Here is a 20,150-nt window from a genome sequence, read left to right on the forward strand (position 1 = left end):
ATTTGACGGGCTGTCGTGTGTTTTATCTGGACCCTAAACATGGGGGCAACGAGAGCAGGCTTGCAGGATGGGCAAGGTGTGAGAAGCCCTTCCAACTCCTACTCACCCAGGACATGCACACCCACTGGCAGGCCTGCCTAGCATTGGTGTTGAACACTCGTCCCGGGATAATACTACAGGGACAGAGAATTCTACGAGGCAGAGGGGCAAGGGTGCAAGAGGCAGACCGCAACTGGCAGCTGTACAAACAAGGATGCTTCCTGCTTCACTCCCACCATGCATCCATCCCAGACTTCTGATTTTGGTGCACAGCGAACAGAAACACCAGTGCTGTGGAATGCTGAAGAGCAGTTCGGGACTCTGGCACCCCATATACTTTTCTGCCTCAGGTAATAGCATAGAAAGTTAACAGATTACAAAATTATAGAAATGACAGGTGAGGGGAAAAAAAAGTCTGCAAACCAGCAGACACTTTCCATTTCTTCCAAAAACGACCCATGAAGCCCCGCTGTAGAATCATGTAACAAACAAATAAGAATCATGAATAGCAGACAACTGGGAACGACATGAGGGGATCTAGCACCACCTTAGTTTTGGGTGGCTCTTTCTCCCTAGAAGGTGTCGTCTGGTTATCAATTCTCTTTCTTTTCTATCTATAACCAGTGTCTATTATGCACCAGGCCAGTTTCTGGGCCCAGACCTCTTGGCATGATTTGTAGGAAGGGAACTTGCCTGACTCGGACTCTTTCTCGATATCCTGGTAACGCTGAACAAAATCTCCCACCTGCTCCTTGGGAAAGACATCAGGCTCCACAAAACTGAGGAGGGAGTAGAGCTCTTGGAGGCTATTCTGGATGGGAGTTCCGGTCAACAGGAGACTGAAGACTACTGAGAACTCAAATACATAAAATAAAAATTAAAAATCCATAACCTCGGAAAGCAAGAGGTTACCCATAAAAACCTTTACATGAGTTACCCATGAAAACCTTTACAGAGAGAGGCATGATTTAATGGGGTGACAATGAAGACATGAAATCAGAGGACTCAGGTTCAAGTTGTATGCCAGCTGTTTGATGGTAGGAAGAATACCTCTTCAGTTTCAACTGTAAGAAGGGGATAATAATCCTGGGAAGGAGAAACTGTTACAAGGAGGTGAGTAAAATCACTATGTGAACTCTGAAGTACTACATGAATATTCAATATGATTATTATTGTTCAATCTTTGTGAGAATTCAAGCAGTATGTTACTACCCACATGTGAGTCTATTGAGACTTCAGAAGCACATGGTATATACTCAAGAGTTTGAAAAAGCTATAGCATCAGGCCCACCACTACAAGCAGGAAGCAAAAAGATCTAGACTAAAAGAATGTCCTTTTATAAAACGTAAGTGTATCACATCCAAAACATCAAGACTTCTGGATGTTTCTGAGCCTCATACAGCATAAATGAAAGAAAGTCTTTAAATTTTGAGCAGGTGATGAGAACACCAAGAGTAAGAGAATAATGAAATAAAAGGTTAGGAAAAACAGTAACAGATACTAGGTTAAGCAAAAGACAAGCTCTAAACTGACATTTATAAGAACTTATACCATTTGAGTTAAATAATGAAGCAAAACTGGAAAGCCATATCTTATATATTTCATTTAAAAAAATGAAATACAGTGTGTGTATATGTACATATATACCCTTATGTATATAGACATATTATTAAATACAAAAATACAGTATATTTTGATTTCTAGAATAACAATATGCATACTTATATGTTTAGGTGTTCATATGCACAGCAAAGGATATGGAAGCAGATATGTCAAATGTTAATGTATGCAGGGGAGTAAACTATTAATGACTTTTATTTATTTTTTAATGTTTTTTTATTTATTTTTGAGATAGAGAGAGACAGAGCATGAGCAGGGGAGGGGCACAGAGAGAGGGAGACACAGAATCTGAAGCAGGCTCCAGGCTCTGAGCTATAAGCACACCCAACTGACTGAGCCACCCAGGCGCCCCTAATGGCTTTTATTTTTATTCTTGTGTTTCTGTATTTAGGTTTGGGAAAGGGTCATAAGATGATACAGCTTTGTAGTAAGGTAACAAATGAAATGCAATTAAAACTGATTTGAGAATGTCATTACTATTTTTTTTTTTTTTTGCAATCTCTTATATTTTTTTTTCTTTTTAAATTGTCTAATCAATGTCCATCCACTCGTGCCTGCTCTGCTTGTAGGACAATGTTTTCATAGTACTTCAAGTATGGGAACTGGTCAGAAATAAATGCTTCCAATAACCAACTCAAATTTTTATAATATGTGTTCACCAAGCAAAGAGCTGGGGTGACCGAAAAAGATGAGGGCTGCCGGTCACTACAGTCAACTTAGACTGTCACATGAGCTCACGTACTTATTCAAAGTAGTGTCCATTTTATCACTGGGTGAAAAAAATCTGGAGCTGATCTCGTTGTATACAGTATTTTATAAACTTTTCTACATAATCTTCCACAGCAGCCTTACTCTGTCGAGGTACCGTACTTACTTTGTGAATGTACTTTGTAAACGTAAACGAGGCGTAGCATAAATTGTAGAACCAACTCCCTATGTTTCAATACAAACTGCTTCCAACTTTCACAAACAAGCTGAAAACAGTATTAGCCCACCTCTCAGCCCTATCAATAAATGCATTTCTCTCCAACCAACAAGTCGTCTGCGATTCAAACCTCACCTAAAAAGGAATGCTTAGATGACATACAAAATTTCCTCACATAATCCCTGAGCCTTAGTTTCCTTATGAACAAGGAAAGGCTCTGGGTCCAGAAATAGAACTTAGTTTCCCCATTCCAAACCTGGGGTTCCTTTAGTACACCCGCTTCTCCTCTCCCATTATATTTTAGTAAACTGGCATGGTAGTTTATGACACAGTGTCTTATAGAGTAAGGTGCCAGAATATGACAATCCTTTGGGAAAAAGATACTGTTAAGAGTCCCAAAATGAAGGCAAACACAGAGCAGAGTCAGCCCCACCAGGGGATAGCAATCTCTGAGACTGGACCAATAACAGTGACCATATCTTCATCAAAATATCAAAAACTCCAACTTTTAGCCATTAAATACAGAATTCAGACCTAAGACTTTCCTCTAAGTCACCTCTAATCTTATTATCTGATTGGTTATAGGACAGGGACCAAACTTCAGTGATGGTCACAGGAATTCACACACGTGGTCTCATGAATAAGCCTTTATGAGGTCAGCAAACAGAAAGGCACTTCTTACAAGCTGTTCCACTGGCTCCTCAGAAAAGAGGGCAAGGCTAGGGCTACACTGACATTTCTCATTTCTCACTGTGCCAGAATGATGGCAAAGATCAAGAGAAGGGAAGGAGATCAAGGGTGTCACACTCAAAAGTATGACAAAGACAAGAGAGACTGCAGCTAATAGTCAATGGCATGCAATGGTCTCTTTATGACTCCATGTGAACTGTCAAATTTTTTAAGATGGTAAATGGGGGGAAGGGTACAATATGTCAGATATAACTGCGATTGCAGACAGAAGAGTTATAATAAGATTAATTTTAAAGAACTACCCCTTTGAAGAAGATCAAAAGAGAGCTGAAACATTTCTAAAACTATAATGTATTTTACTGGGATAGCATCTTATTACCTGATAACCAGATTTCAGTACACATTATTTCCTGTGTAAAAGATGAGAGGAAGGAGCAGTGAGGCCATATAAGTACTACCTCTGTCACTCACGAAATGTTTATTTAGCCCTAGAGAAATCGGGACTGAAAAAAAAAATGTTTCGGGGCGCCTGGGTGGCGCAGTCGGTTAAGCGTCCGACTTCAGCCAGGTCACAATCTCGCGGTCTGTGAGTTCGAGCCCCGCGTCAGGCTCTGGGCTGATGGCTCAGAGCCTGGAGCCTGTTTCCGATTCTGTGTCTCCCTCTCTCTCTGCCCCTCCCCCGTTCATGCTCTGTCTCTCTCTGTCCCAAAAAAATAAATAAACGTTGAAAAAAAAAAAAAAAAGTTTCAACTTAACTAACTCTACACAGGCCTAAAATAGTATTTTTCAAAAGGAGATTATACAAAAACTAAGACTATCCTGTGAGTTTACCTCTGAAAGTGTCTTATGCAGCAAGGAGCTTTGGTTTTTCAACCTGTGAGCTTCATCCACAACAAGAACACTCCAAGGGAAGCTGTGAGAGAAAAATCCAAGCTTTCAGTTTTGTGTAAAAACTCCAACATATATCTTATAGCCAAAAAGTCTTACCATAAAAATAACTATTGTTGGCAAGACTAATATTAAGCCCATTCTATTAGAAACACACTCAAGTTTCTTTCTTATCTGAAAGCCTACCATGTACATGAGACAACATCTGGATAAGGCAGTAAATTTAAGGGAATTTTTTTCCCAAGACAGGAAAGACCTGTGCATAAAGGCAGAAAAGAAGGAGCTGGAGACAGAAAGCAAAAGGAAACATTTATGACCACCAACTATGTGCCAGACAATGTGCTTGGAGCTTTATGTCTGTTATTTAATCCAAAGGAATATGGTGAGTAGACATTATTGTGCTCATTTTACCAACAAGGAGACTAAAGCTCAGAAAGATTAGGTAACTAGGTCAAGGTCATAAAGCTAGAATGCAGTGGAGCTGAGATTTAAACCCAGAAGAAAAATTATGAGAAACTGGTGTCACAGTAGCTTAAAAAGCGTAATTTAAAAAAATGGGGAAGCAGTGAATAAGATCAAATGTTACAGACGTCCAGGAAGATACATCTGTTGGATATACTAGTATGGAGGTCTTTGGTGGCTACTTCCAAAGCACATTTTGTAGCATAGTAAATTACAACAACAGTTTCTCAAGACCTGAGCCAAAATCAAGAGTCAGAGGATTAACTGACTGAGCCACCCAGGCGCCTCAAGATGTTTATTTTTTTTGAGATGCTCTTCAAAAGTCTCCACATGGGGCACCTAACTGGCCCAGTCGGTTTAGTGTTGCACTCCTGATTTCAGCTCAGGTCATGATCTCGTGGTTCATGAAACTGAACTCAATATTAGGCTCCATGCTGACAGCACACAGAGCCTACTTCTGATTCTCTCTCTCTATCCCTCCCCCACTCGCTCTGTCTCAAAATAAATAAAATTTTTTAAAGAGGGGCGCCTGGGTGGCTCAGTCAGTTAAGCATCGGACTTCGGCTCAGATCATGGTATCATGGATCGTGGGTTTGAGTCCTGCATTGGGCTCTGTGCTCACAGCTCAAAGGCTGGAGCCTGCTTCGGATTCTGTGTCTCCCTCTTTCTCTCTACCCCTTCTCCACTCACGCTCTCTCTCAAAAATAAACATTAAAAAAAAAAAATTAAAAGAAAAAGTCTCCACAACACCAAGTGGTACATTTGGATGTCTCTTTGCCATTATTAGCAATGTGGCCTCAGCTGAGTTACCTAATCTCTTGCTTTCTTCATTCAGAAGATCTATACTTGCCTACTAGGCTTTTCATGAAGGTCACCTAGGATACTTTAAGTAATCAAAAACATATATGTAACAGGGTGCCTGGGTGGTTCAGTTCAGTTGATTAAGTGTCTGACTTCAGCTCAGGTCATGATCTCAGTTCATGAGTTCAAACCCCGCGTCGGGCTCTGTGCTGACAGCTTAGAGCCTGGAGCCTGCTTCAGATTCTGTGTCTCCCTTCTCTCTCTGCCCCTCCCCTGCTCACACTCTGTCTCTCTCTCAAAAATGAATGAACTTAAAAAAAAAAAAAAAAACCATTTATGTCCCAATTTTCTCACCTTTTGAGACTTCCCACATCCTGCCTTGTACTATGAATATCTGTATAGTGCCTCTCCCTCTACTGGAGTCTATGTCCTCTTAGGGAGCTCTACAGTTTACTTTCCTGGCACTGCTGGTAACTCCCAAACAGTGTCTTTCCAGAGAAGAGATCTTCAACAAATATTACGTTAGATACTAATTATAGAAAAAAGAAAAAGAGAGGGAAGCCTATTTTCTTCTTTAAAAAAAAAAAAAAAAGTTTATTTATTTATTTAGAGACAGAGCGTGCAGGGGAAGGAGAGAGAGAGGAGGGGAGAGAGAGAGAATCCCAAGCAGACTCCGCACCGTCAGCATAGAGTCCGATGCAGAGCTCGAAATCACGAACTTTGAGATCATGACCTGAGCTGAAATCAAGAGTTGGACGCTCAACCGACTAAGCCACTCAGGCACCCCAAGCCTATTTTCTTCTTAAGAAGAGTAAGATAACATGCTTACTTAAAGGAAACTTATGGGTTGGAAGTCATGAAATCTATGACTGGGCCTTCAGTATCTCAAAATAAGATGAAAACAGAAATCCAACTCAGAAGAAGCTAGATGAGAACATTTAAAATATTGAAGCACTTTGAAAACAGAAGTTTCTCCCCACCTAACCACATCAAAACTACGCATGCTTTGGGGAATGAAACCCTGTCAATGTACCTTTTCTTATGTACCTAAAGTCTAGCTAGTGTTGAATTTACCTTGTAACTGTAGTCTCAACCCTATACTGCAACATATCACCCATGGTATTAGGTGGTATGGAAGAATTAAATCTAAGCTTCCTATGCATCATGAGCTGATGTGAAAGCCTGAAAGCTAACTAATTAAAAGTATATTTAAAACTCCCTTCCTAAAAAGTTAATTTCATAGCACTGACTGCTACTTTAAGATACTTCCAGGAAAAGGCTCAAATAATTCACCTCCTATATTGCAGTAAAATCTCTAAATAGCAGTCCTAAAAGGTATCTGCGCAATCTGCAAAGAATCTAGTATTTATTAACCACCTGTCACAGACACCTTATTTAATCCTCACAACAGCCATCCAAAGTAGAGATTATCCTCCTTTTACCAACAAAGAAGCTGAGGTTCACTAAGGTTAAGTAACCCAGGGACACACAGCTAATGAGTAAGGGCTAGACTGCAGGACTACTCTACACCACACCAATCTGTAAGTAAGACTCATGGAAGACATACCAGGAAGATGTGCCAGACATGACATGAAACATAAAGTACTAAAACGTAAAGGAAAGACGTGACTCTCATGATATACTCAACAGTTTCTGAAGTACCGCAACATACTCACGATTTTAGAAATGATGAATCTTTCAAGCAAATCTGAAAAATTAAGGAAAAAGACACATTATAAAGGCTAGTATTAATACAACTGATATTAATAAACTAGTTTCTTAGCTAAATCTTATACTTTAGGAGAGTTAAGTCTTAATCATTCACTAAGTAAAAAAAAGTTGTGAGCATAACTTCTAAGTAGCACTATCTTGAAGAAAAACAAAACCTAGGCAGGAGTAAGTGGAAGGTCTTGCCTTCACTTTAAGACTAAAAACTTCAAATGAGACTGGAACTGAGTACCCTCTACTCTCGTCCTGCAGTAACAGGCAACCCCTCAGCCCACAAAACCCTCTCCCCTGCCTGCCTCCTCCTTCCTCCTATTCACTGGCCAACAGGCAGCTCAAATGCCACCCCCTTCACCGGGGCACCTTTGCTCTTGCCGCACCAGGAAAGAAGAGACATTCAGCAAATTTGGAACCCAGTAGTCCTTCACTTCCTTTGGTCACAATCCCTCTCTGACAATGTAATGAAAGTAGACTTCTCTCCCAGAAAAATGCATGCTCTCCAAAAAAATTAAACCTAATTCCAGTAGATTCTCCAACCTCTACGGTCCCAAGGTTAAGAGTTCTTGATAGAAATAAATTCAAACCTCATAGGTAGTTAGCAGCACATGAAAACGTGACTCTTGTTTCAGGTCTTGCTGTAGGTGGGCTCTCTCCTCCTTGTCACCTGCATATGTTACACAGGAAAGCCCTGGAGCAAATCTGGATCCAAGAAAAGAGGTAGATGAACACCAATGTACAGCCAAAGGAAGGGTGTGCATATCTAGAAAATTACATTTCATGGAAGGATTACTGACATGCAGACTTCAAGATGTCCTGCAACCAGAAAGAGTCCTGAACTCTGAAATCTTATCTATGGTAACAGGTAAACCTATAGGTAAGTTTCTGTGTGAACAGACGGAAGGATCAGATGAACATCTACAAGGGCCTTGTGCTAATTCTAAAGAGAAAACTATTTTTTTCCATGTTGGTTACTTCCTATGTCACTGTGAAAAAGATAGTTTCTCCTTTAGTTCAGCAAAATTTTCTGAGCACCGTTCTGTGTTGTTACTGAGTAACAATAACACCCACTTAATCCTCCCCCCATCAGATTCTGTCTCTACCTTTATTGCTCAGGTCAGAGTATTCTGGAAGAAATAAAATCACTGCTTAGGACAATATGTTGCTTTATCACATTTCACTATCACCAGAAAAAAAAATCATACTCAATGTAAAAAACAAAATTTCAGCTACATCTACTCTGTACCTCTCCATCTCTTCTGTCCAGTTGCTCAAAACAGACAAGGGGCAAAGAATCAGAAATGGTCCTTCATCATTTAATCTTCCTGCCAAGTAAATGAAGAGAGCAATAGTCTGGAATACACAAAAAGAAGGCAATTTTTATAACATTTATTACTTTTCCGTGAGAAACAACCACAAAGTTCCCACAACCTTGTAGGGAACACAAACTCTTACAGAAGACTTGGTGTACAAAACAATAATGTACAATCTTCCACACAATGGGAGAGTCATCCAATCCTAGAGTGAAATCCTTTAAGCGTAAATATAATTGCCAAAGAAATTCATGGTACTCAATTACATCAATAGTTAACAAGCAATGAAGCTCAGTATTTATGTAATTAACCCTGCAATGCAAAGGGAAAAAATCAGGAAAGACAAACAGAAATAAATGAAAAAATACAAATAATGCACAAGATCAAGAACACTCCAAAAACCTAAGGCAAGGACTTCCAAGATGTGACTAAAGATGACCTACCACGAGGTGGCCTCCGCTGCTTGCCACACTCTCCTCAGGGAGGATGCCTTCCTTCCTAACTCCCTCCCTCCTTTCCCTAATGTTTGCCGTCCTTCCATGTGCATTTATAGAGCACCTTCTATTTGCTAGCACTGTTTTAAGTTCTGGAATATAACACTGAACCAAACAGACAAAACTCCTAGCTCTCTTGGAACATATGTTCTACTGAGGAAAACAAACAATAAATAATTCATAAGCTTAAGTAGGCCTAAAAAACAAAAATCTTTGTAAAGCCAAATAGGCACATTTTAGGATAAGGCTGTACACACAGCCTTTAAAAGTTTCTTAAAAGGTTACTATAGGGGCACCTGGGTGGCTTAGTCGGTTAAGCATCCAACTTCGGCTCAGGTCATGATCTCAAGGTTCATGGGTTTGAGCCCCGGGTTGGGCTCTGTGCTGACAGCTCAAAGCCTGGAGCCTGCTTCAAATTCTATGTCTCCCTCTCTCTCTGGCCCTCCCCAACTTGCACTCTGTCTCTCTCGCTCTCTCTCAAAAATAAATAAATATTTTTTAAAAAACTTTTATGGGAATGCAAGCTGGTACAGCCACTCTGGAAAACGGTATGGAGGTTCCTCAAAAAACTAAAAATAGAACTACCCTACAACCCAGCAATTGCACTACTAGGCATTAATCCATGGGATACAGGTGTGCTGTTTCGAAGGGACACAGCAGCACTAACAATAGCCAAAGTATGGAAAGAGCCCAAATGTCCATCGATGGATGAATGGATAAAGAAGATGTGGTATATATATACAATTGAGTATTACTCGGCAATCATAAAGAATGAAATCTTGCCATTTGCAACTATGTGGAGGGTATTATGCTAAGTGAAATTAGTCAGAGAAAGACAAAAATCATATGACTTCACTCATATGAGGACTTTAAGATACAAAACAGATGAACATAAGGGAAGGGAAGCAAAAATAGTATAAAAACAGGGAGGGGGACAAAACATAAGAGACTCATGAATATGGAGAACAAACTGAGGGTTACTGGAGGGTTTGTGGGAGAGGGGATGGGTTGAATGGGTAAGGGGCACTAAGGAATCCACTCCTGAAATCATTGTTGCACTATATGCTAACTAATTTGGATGTAAATTTTAGAAAATAAAAAATAAAATTAAAAAAAGTTTATTTAAAAAAATAATAAATAAATAAATAAATAAATAAATAAATAAATGTCTGCTGTGATATACAGAGAAAATACATTTTTGCTTTTATAAAGCAAAATGTTTAAGGAGCCCATTCCCAAATGCTGAACCATTTCTGTGAAAATCTATCCTAAAGATATAATCCAAAATCCTGAAAAGGTTATATGCCCAAGGATGTTCACAGTAAGGTTAATTTAAGTAGCATAAAAGGAGGGGAACTGGTCATTCCTCATCTGCAGAATATTTAAGTAAATTATGAATTCTCTTGATGAAGTATTATGTAGCCAGCAGAAAATGACTGTGAAGAATATAATCAAATGGGTAACTACAATGACAATGTTAGATTAATGAAATACAAACTATTGGGGCTGCTGGGTGGCTCAGTCAGTTAAGTGTCAGACTCTTGATCTCAGCTCAGGTCTTGATCTCAGGGTCATGACTTCAGGCCCTGCACTGGGCTCCATGACCAGCGTGGAGCCTACTTAAAACAAACAAGCAAACAAATGATATGCTCACTATAATGTCAGCCATTTCAGATACCTTGCTGCCCACGGTTATGGTTAGAGTGTTGTGGTTAGAGGGTGGCAATTACTTTTTAACTGAGATAACATTAATTTTACAATGGAAATCATTTCCTTTTTTAACTATCCATTGCTTCGCAGCCCAGACTGTGCCAGAGCAATCACCAAATTAAGTACTTACTAGAAGAAAATCATTCTGTTCAGCTTTCACGGAGGTTACTATTGAAAGAAAACTTATCTTTTGTTACCATAAACCAGATATATCTACAAAATTTGGATTCATTAGTGAATTCTAGCAAACATTTAAAGAAGAAACAATACCAATTCTACACAAATTCTTTTAGAAAACTCAAGAGGACAGAATATTTCTCAGTTCATTCTATGAGCCCATCTTTTTTACCACAACGCTAAAACCAAAGACGTTATAAGAAAAGGAAACTAGAGACAAATATCCTTCATGAACACAAATGTGAAAATTCTAAACAAAATTTTAGCAAGATGATAGAATGTTTTTAGGGCACTTCAAGTAGAGCTATATGAACACTCTGGAGAAAGGCAAAGGACAAGTGGAATTTGCTGGCTCTGAATGAAGTCAGGGGGTTCAGTGCAGGAAGCAAAGGAGACTGCAGGTGGGGGGCTCTGTACATGACCCAAGTGTCTCTCTTTTTTTTTTAATTTTTTTTTAATGTTTATTATTTGAGAGAGAGAGAGAGAGAGACAGAGAGCAAGCAGGGAAGGGGCAGAGAGAGAGGGAGACACAGAATCAGAAGCAGGCTCCAGGCTGAGATGCCAGCACAGAGCCCAACGCGGGGCTTGAACCCACAGACCATGAGATCATGACCTGAGCCGAAGTCTGCCACCTGACTATTCCACCCAGACGCCCCACGACCCAAGTGTCTCTTCAGAAGACTGCTTCCCAGAGACATCCAGAAAACTTACCTTTGTTCTAGTTCTACAGCTCTCAGTTCAGGAATGCACTAGAACCCAATTTATCTGCCTGAGAAAACTGAGAGTGACAAATGACGTCCTTGAGGGTACCATACTCACAGGTCATTTTGTATTCTGAAGAGCGCCAAGATCAATGAGCTACACCTGGCTTAGATAAAGTAGTCTCCCACACACAGTCACACACAATGTGCAGGGCTATGTGCCGAACTGCTCCAACTGGACTGTTTATGTATGGAGGGTCAGGCTTGCAGGGGCCAGTTGAGCTTCTAAAAGGACAATGAGACCTTCACTCATTCTGTGTGTTTACTGGCAAAAACCTTTTTGGTATGGGGAAACTTACACTTCCATAGTTTCTGATCAAGTGGCCTCTGCTGTATATCCTGACTGCACTGATTTTCTTTGGTATTCTATAGATGAGTAAACCTTGTGTGACTAACCGAAGGGATGTCCGTATCTGAGCTTTCAATCAATCCAACCCTACCACTGACATCTGTCAACACAGGGCTGTGCTGGTGATCACCCTACCACAATAATTGATCTCAACACACCGTCTGCTTATCAATGCGCAAGGAGGCCACATCTCGTTCTCCAGGTCTCTAAACTAGGTCCTACCACTACATGGCCCAGGCATTCTGGAAGACAGGATACTTCCTCTGAACTTCCCTAGCATGGCACAGAAATGAGAAGTAGCTCTACCACCCGTTAAGGAAAAGAGAGAAATGTTAGAAGTAATCCTGTTAACTAGACAGAAGCATTTACTACAAAGGAGGGCAGAGTCAATTTGATCCCTGGGACAGGTATATTTGATTTACATAGAGAAAAACCTTGCCCATTAATTGCAATCCAATGTCAAGGTTAGATAAGCATAGTGACAGTTCAAAACCATCCTCGTAACTAGAAAAGTCAATACCAAGGACATGATCTCTTAACAAAGGTTCAGACATTTCACCTCCTAATATAAAAACACTTACTAGTAGCTAGCAGCTAAAAATAATGAGATGTGAGGAGGTATCTTAGTGGAGATGAACACTGGTCACTCACAGTAACATACCTGGCAGGTCTTACCCAGGCCCATCTCATCTCCCAGGATGCAGCCATTCTGACAATGGAAGCACTGGGCTAGCCAGTTGACCCCCTCCAGTTGATAAGAACGTAGATGAATCCCTAGAAATAAAAAATACAGCAAGTCTGAAGAGCAGACATTTCAGCACACACACAAGCTAAGCTATCTCCTAAAGACTTCAACTAAACAACACCATAGCTATATCCTTTGCTCGGAAGTCATAGAAATGTAAACATTTGCTGACTTCCAAATGACTTTTTTTTCCCCCCAAATGGCTTTTTGAGCAGACTCAGTCACTGTTACATTTGAAGACCTAAACAGCCTGTCACTGTCACGGGATGCACTTGACAGATGAGGAAGTCAACCTGGGAGCTGGCCTGTATGGTGCCTAGCTCTCATGCCAGTGTCCATTCTAGGAAAGAGGCATTACTAATGCAACATAACTACAAACAACAACACATGGAGGGTACATGTGTCTGTCTGCTTAATTGCAACCATTTAAATTTGCTATCTGTGCTAAAGGGAAAACTCAAGACAGGACAGGATTAAATTTTGTTTCAACAGAGGAGGAGCACTTAAGAACTGAAATGATGTTGCATACAGAATATTTAACAGTGCACAAGGACAGCAGAAGATATCTGAAATGCACATGGAGCCACATTTCTCTCTCCTTTAAGAAAAAAAAAATCCAATTTCAGACAATAACCATATCTAGGGGAAAGGGAAGACCCCAAACATACTATTAACAAGAACATAACTTTCTGGTTTGAACTAATAACCTTTAAAAATAAAGTAGATGGTATATAATAATTGTAGAACATTAAAAAAAAATGAACAAGCTATTTTTATTAAGCACTTCCTAAATACCAGGAAGAGCAGTGAACACTTTACATAAACTGTCTCATTTAATATCTACCACAATGTCATGCACTAGGTATTATCCCCATTTGTAGGCTAGCAAATTCAGATAACTGAGGTTCCAGTTCAAGATGGCAATGTGGGGGTGGTGGTGAAGGGATGGGCAAAATGGGTGAAGGGGAGTGGGAGATACAGGCTTCCAGCTGTAGACAATATAGGAATACAGTCAATGATATTTTAATAGCATTAAGTGGTAACAGACAGTGGCTACATTTGTGGTGAGCACAGCATAACATATAGATGCTGAATTGCTATGTCGTACACCTGAAACTAACGTAACATTGCATGTCAACTATACTCAAATTAAAAATAAACAAAATTAGAGACAAGATAAAATAAAATAAGATAAAATAAAATAAAAGTTTTAAAAATACAGCAACGTAGGAAGATCCTGAACTCACTTCCTCCCATGGATACACCAAATCTACAGCCATATATGGAACCACTTCCTCTGAAAAAAAACTTAAAAACTGGCAGTGACCTCTCCACCTTGGGCAAGAGAGGGAAACCACACTGCAGAGGGCAGGAAAAACTGAAACACAATCTCACCATAAACCCCACCCCAAGACAGGACCCACAATCGGGAGAGGGCCAAGGGGTGCCCACAGTGGGCACCCAACTCTCAATACCAGCACCTGAGAGACAAGCACCCAAAACATGTAGCTTTGAAAACCAATGCGGCTGGCATCCACAAAAATCCATAGGGTTGTAGTAAACTGAGGAACAACTCTAAAAGGACCCACACACAGACTCACCTACACAGAAGCAACCCTCTGAAAAGCGCGGACTTTATGTGAAAAAGACTCCCTTCCAAACTGTAAAGCACTGGTGTGGGGGCTGGGGCCTGCTGGGCACTCTCCAGGGGTGGAAGCCGGTGGCGCCATCTTCTTGCGCTCTCTCTGCCTTGCTATGCCATCTCTTTTTCTCTTTTCATTTCCCTTTTTCCTTTTCTCCTCCCACCCCCCCTTTTTTTCTTTCTTCAGTGGGTGCCATCTTCACACTATCCCTCTGTGTGCTCCAGAACACCGGCATCTCCCAGATGGGAGCTTCTACAAACACTTGATGCCCTAGTTTTTAACCTCTGGTGCCCTGGTTTCTATAAATGCTACCCAGGGGCTGCTCCTTGATTGCTGCCTCTGGAGGTGAGGAGGGCTTGTGTTGCTGGGTCCCATGGGACAGTAGCAATTGGGAAATTCTGTTCTTGGCAGACTACCACACCCAGGGCACTGAACAGAGAGCAGACAAAACACACCCCCAGTCTTTCTGAGAAAGAGGCCTATTTGCTTGTCCATGAGCTTTGGCCTGAATGGCAAACTTCTGGTTTGGTACACCTACAGGGGCCTACGGAGGTACTCTCCGGGAATGGAAGATGGTGGACGCCATCTTTGCACTTTCCCTCAGCCTCATTCCAATTCACCAGTATCTTCCAGAAAGGAGATTACACCCTTCCCTGGTGAGCCCTGAGTTTTGCAGCTGCTGCCAGGGCACACCTCTACACTGCCTAGCTCTGGTGACCAGCAGGGCTTATAGTCATGGCTTTACAGGACGTTAACAAATGAAGAAAGAGTTCTTAAACAGCTACCACCCCCAGGGCACAGCAAGAGCCAAGAGACCCAAGAGCTCAATCTTTCTATAAATGAGGCTTATTAGCTTCTAATTAAACACACATCTAAGAGCTAATTACAAGCCTTTCCTGAGACCTTGGAGGGAGGGCACCATCTTCACACTGTCCCTCTGCCACACTCCAGAGTGCCAGAATCTCTGCAGGGGAGCTCTTCCATGTCTGGTGCCCACTTGTTACATCTGGTGCCCTGGTTTTTGTGATTGATACCTGTGACTGCCTGGCTCTGGTGGCTAGGGGGGCCTGCATTCCTGGGTCCCACAGGTCTGTAATAACCAGAGAGATGGTTCTCGGCATGCTGCCACCCCCAGAGAACCAAACAGACTCCAGACTGAAACACCTGTCCGGGAACATCAGCCTTAAGGCAGGCTTCAGCTTTCTCACGATCTAGAGGCTACGGAGGTGTTCTCAGGGAACGTAGGCCAGAGGGTGCCAGCTTTGCACTCTCACTCTGCCTTCTTGCCACAGCTTGCCCGTGTCTCCCAGAAAGGTGCTTATACACTTGTCTGGAACCCCAATTTTGTCACTACTGACCAACTTTTTAAGGGGTCACCTTACAATTGCCTGGCTTTAGAGGCAGTGGGGCTTTTGCTTGCAGTCCAATGCGACTATATATATTTATTTACATCCTGTAAAAGCTGTAAGGGCCTGGCTTCCCATCAGCCTGAATCTAAATGCTTAAGATCCTCACCTTTGGGAAACTGACTGGTCTCAGCACACCTTCCACTAATGGGAACTATTAAAAACAAAATAAGCTGCTTGGGTAATCACAAAGATCTAAGAGATAACCAAGAGCTTAACAGGGTTGAAAGTCAGTTTTATCACCTACTTTATCACCTACACAAAACCAACCCTTCAAGACTGGGAGAGGTGTTTGTTTCATCATACACATAGAAACCTGGGTTCCTGGGTGGCTCAGTGGGTTAAGCATCCGATCGGCTCAGGTCATGATCTCATGGTTCGTGAATTCGAGCACCACATCAGGCTCTGTGCTGACAGCTCTGAGCCTGGGGCCTGCTTTGGATTCTGTGTCTCCCTCTCTAAGCCCCTCTCCCGCTTGTGTGGGTACCCTTGCGTGCTCTCGTGCTCTCGCTCTCTAAAAAGTAAATAAACAACAAAAAAAGAAACCAATACAGAGTGAGAGTCAAAAGCACAATGAGGATGAATATGTTCCAAACAAAAAACAGGTAAACCTTGGGGAAAAATTTCAAGGAAATCGAGTTAAGTAATTTACCTGACAAAGACTTCAAAGTAACCATCATAAAGGCACTCATCAAATTCAGGAGAAGAATGGATGAACTACAACAAAGAAACAGAAAATATGAGTTCCAAACAGAACTCAGAGAGCTGAAGAACACAATAACTGAAAGAAAGAAAAAAAACACAGAAAACAAAACAAACCCAACAACAGAGTTCAACGGCAGACTAGATGAAGCAAAGAAAAGATCTGTGAACCTAAAGACAGAATAGAGGAACTGACCCAAACAGAATAGCACAAAAATTTTTTTAAAAATGAAGATAGCTTAAAGGGACCTCTGGGACAACATGAAGCACACTAACATTCACATGATAGAAGTCCCCGAAGGAGAAGAGAAAAGGAGGGAGAAAACTCATTTGAAGGGATAATGGCTGGAAACTTCCCTAACCTAGGGAAGGAAAAAAACAAACAAACAAACATCCAAAACAAACTTCCAATATGGAAGTCCAAATTGTTCCAAATAAGATGAATCCAAAGAGACCCACAACAAATACATTATAATTAAAATGTCAAGAGCTAAAGACAAAAAGAAAATATTAAAGACAGCAAGAGAAAAAAATTTGACATGTATGCAGGAACTCTCATAAGACAATCAGCAGATTTATCAGTAGAAACTTTGCAGGCCAGAAGGGAGTAGCACAATATATTCAAAGTGCTGAAAGAAAAAAAATTTCCAAACAAGAGTACTCTACCCAGCAAGGTTATCACTCAGAATTGAAGAAAAACAGAATTTTCCAGGCAACCAAAGCCAAAGGAGTTCATCACCTCTAAACCAGCCTTACAAGAAATGTTAAAAGGCCTTCTTTGGGTTGAAAAGAAAGGCACTAATTAGTAACAAGAAAACATATAAAAGTATAAATCTCACTGGTAAAGGTAAATATATGCTAAAGGGAGAGGATTAATCACTTATAACAATAGTAGGAAGGTTAAAAGACAAAAATAGTAAAAATAAATGTAACTACAATTAAGTTACCCAAAAGATAAAAAGTTGTAAAATGTGACATGAAAAGCATAAAACACACTGGTGCAGGAAGAGTAAATATGTAGAGTTTTACAATGAGTTCAAAATTAAGTTGTTATCAGCTTAAAACACAGTTATAAATATATATTGTTATATGTAAGCCTCATGGTAACCACAAAACAAAAACCTGTAATAGATACACAACAGATAACAAAAAAGGAACCCAAGCATACTGCTACAGAAAGTCATCAAACCACAAAGGAAGAACAAGAGAGAGGAGGGAACAAAGGAACTACAAAACCACCAGAAGACAATTAACAAAATTGAGATAAGCACTTACCTATCAATAATTAATAAACTTTTTTTAACGTTTATTTTTGAGAGAGAGTGCACATGTGCACACGTAGAGGAGAGGCAGAGAGACAGGGAGACAGAGGAGCCACAGCAGGCTCCCCATTGTCAGCACAGAGCCTGATGTGGGGCTCAGACCCACAAACCGTGAGATCACGACCTGAGCCAAAGTCAGGACACTTAACCAACTGAGCCACCCTGGCGCCCCAATAATCACTTTAGATGTTAAAAGACTAAATTCTCCACTCAAAAGACAGAGTGGCTAAATGGATTTAAAAAACAAGACCAATCTATATTCTGCCTACAAGAGACTCACATCAGACCGAAGGATATAAACAAACTGAAAGTAAAGGGATGGAAAAAGATATTCCATGCAAATGGAAATCAAAAGAAATTGAGGGCAGCTATACTTATATCAGACAAAATAGACTTTGAAACAAAATCTGTAATAATAGACAGAGAAGGGTATTACCTAATGATAAAGGGGTCAATCCAACAAGAGGATAGGCCATTTGTAAATATTTATGTACCCATAAAAGGAATACCTACATATATAAAGTAAATGTTAACAGGCCTAAAAGGAGAATGTAATAGTAGTTAGAAATACAACAACAGTAAAAGACAGTAATACAGTATCAGTAAGAGATTCTAATAACCCTATTTACATTAATGGTTAGGTCATCCAGACAAAAAATTAGTAAGCTTTAAATGACACATTATATCAGATGGACTTAACAGATGTATATAGAACATTCCATCCAAAAGCAACAGAATGCACAGTCTTCTCAAGTGCACATGGAACATTCTCCATTATAAATCATATGTTAGGCCACAATACAAGTCTCAAATTAAGATTGAATATCATCTTTTCTTTTTTTTAAAGTGGATTTTTTTTTTTTTAACGTTTATTTTTGAGACAGAGAGAGACAGAGCATGAATGGGGGAGGGTCAGAGAAAGAGGGAGACACAGAATCCGAAACAGGCTCCAGGCTCTGAACTGTCAGCACAGAGCCGGACGCGGGGCTCGAACTCACGGACTGTGAGATCATGACCTGAGCTGAAGTCGGACGCTTAACCAACTGAGCCACCCAGGCGCCCCATATCATCTTTTCTGATGACAATGGTATGAAACTAGAAATCAATTACAAGAAGAAAATTGGAAAATTCACAAATGTGATTAAACAACATGCTACTGAATATCGAGTCAATGAAAAAAAATCCAAAGCAAAGTGAAACAACACCTTTAGACAGATGAAAATGTAAAAAAACAACATATAAAAACTTATGAGATTCAGCAAGAGTGGTTCTAAGAGGGAAGTTCATAGAGATAAATGTCTAATTCAAGAAACAAGAAAAATCTCACATAACCTAACGTCTCACCTCAAGGAACAAGAAAAACAGGAACAAATGAAGCTCAAGTTAGTAGAAGGAAGGAAGTAACAAAGATCAGAGCAAAAATAAATGAAATACAGACTAAAAAGACAATAGAAACAGATCAATGAAACTAAGAGCTGGTTCTCTGAAGAGATAAACAATATTGGCAACCCTTAAGCTAGACCCACCAAGGAAAAAAAGGGATTCAAATAAATACAATCAGAAATGAAAAGAGGAGACATTACAGCTGATTCCCCAGAAACACAAACGAGCATAAGAGACTACTGTCAACAATTATACACCAATAAACTGGACAAACTAAAAGAAATCAATATTTTTAGAAATGACCCTCCAAGAATGAATCATGAAGAAACACAAAATCTGAATAGACGAGTAAGCAATTACTAGTGAGGAGATTGAATTAGTAATCAAAAACCTGTCCCTCCCAAAAAAAAGTCCAGGACCAAATGGCTTCACTGGTAAATTTTACTAAACTTTCAAAGAAGAATTAATACCAATTCTTTTCAAAGTCTCCAAAAAAAAAGAAAAGGGGGTAACACTCTCAAACTGTTTTTACCAGTTCAATATTACCCTGATACCAAAACCAGACAAGCACACAAGAAAATTATAGGTCAATGTCCCTGAAGAGCATAGCTGCAAAAACCTCAACAAAGTATTAGAAAACTGAATTCAACAATGTATTAAAAGGATCATACACCATGATCAAGTGGGATTTATTCCAGGGATAAAAGGATAAACACCCACAAATTAATCAATTTGATACACCACATTAAGAAAATGAAGGATAGGGGCGCCTGGGTGGCTCAGTCAGTTGAGTGTCTGACTTTGGTTCAAGTCATGATCTCACAGCTCGTGAGTTCGAGCCCTGCCTCAGGCTCTGTGCTGACAGCTCAGAGCCTGGAGCCTGCTTCAGATTCTGTCTCCCTCTCTCTCTCTGCCCCTCCCCTGCTCATGATTGCTCGCTCGCTCTCTCTCTCTCTCTCTCTCTCTCTCAAAATAAATAAACATTTAAAAAAATGAA

The 20,150-nt window shown here is 40.3% G+C and overlaps 1 protein-coding gene across 5 annotated transcripts in view; it reads right to left on the reverse strand.

Moving 5' to 3' along the window:
• Window positions 1-20,150, reverse strand: part of CHD1L (chromodomain helicase DNA binding protein 1 like) — a 178,439-nt gene that overhangs the window by 34,392 nt on the left and 123,897 nt on the right. For 4 of the 5 annotated variants that reach the window (XR_007154431.1, XM_047868954.1, XM_047868950.1 and 1 more), the window contains exons 2-7: window positions 12,614-12,726; window positions 8,395-8,501; window positions 7,736-7,850; window positions 7,103-7,134; window positions 4,107-4,188; window positions 733-895 (exon numbers count right to left, since the gene is read on the reverse strand). Coding sequence is in view for 4 of the 5 variants with exons in the window: in XM_047868950.1 (XP_047724906.1) it covers window positions 733-895; window positions 4,107-4,188; window positions 7,103-7,134; window positions 7,736-7,850; window positions 8,395-8,501; window positions 12,614-12,726 (612 nt within the window). In the remaining variant the exon portion in view is untranslated. Of the gene's footprint in view, window positions 1-732; window positions 896-4,106; window positions 4,189-7,102; window positions 7,135-7,735; window positions 7,851-8,394; window positions 8,502-12,613; window positions 12,727-16,398; window positions 16,464-20,150 lie in introns of all 5 variants that reach the window. The other variant, XM_047868951.1, reaches the window with a different exon arrangement.

Source organism: Prionailurus viverrinus, chromosome C1 (genome assembly GCF_022837055.1).
Source record: "Prionailurus viverrinus isolate Anna chromosome C1, UM_Priviv_1.0, whole genome shotgun sequence".
Taxonomy (NCBI): domain Eukaryota; kingdom Metazoa; phylum Chordata; class Mammalia; order Carnivora; family Felidae; genus Prionailurus; species Prionailurus viverrinus.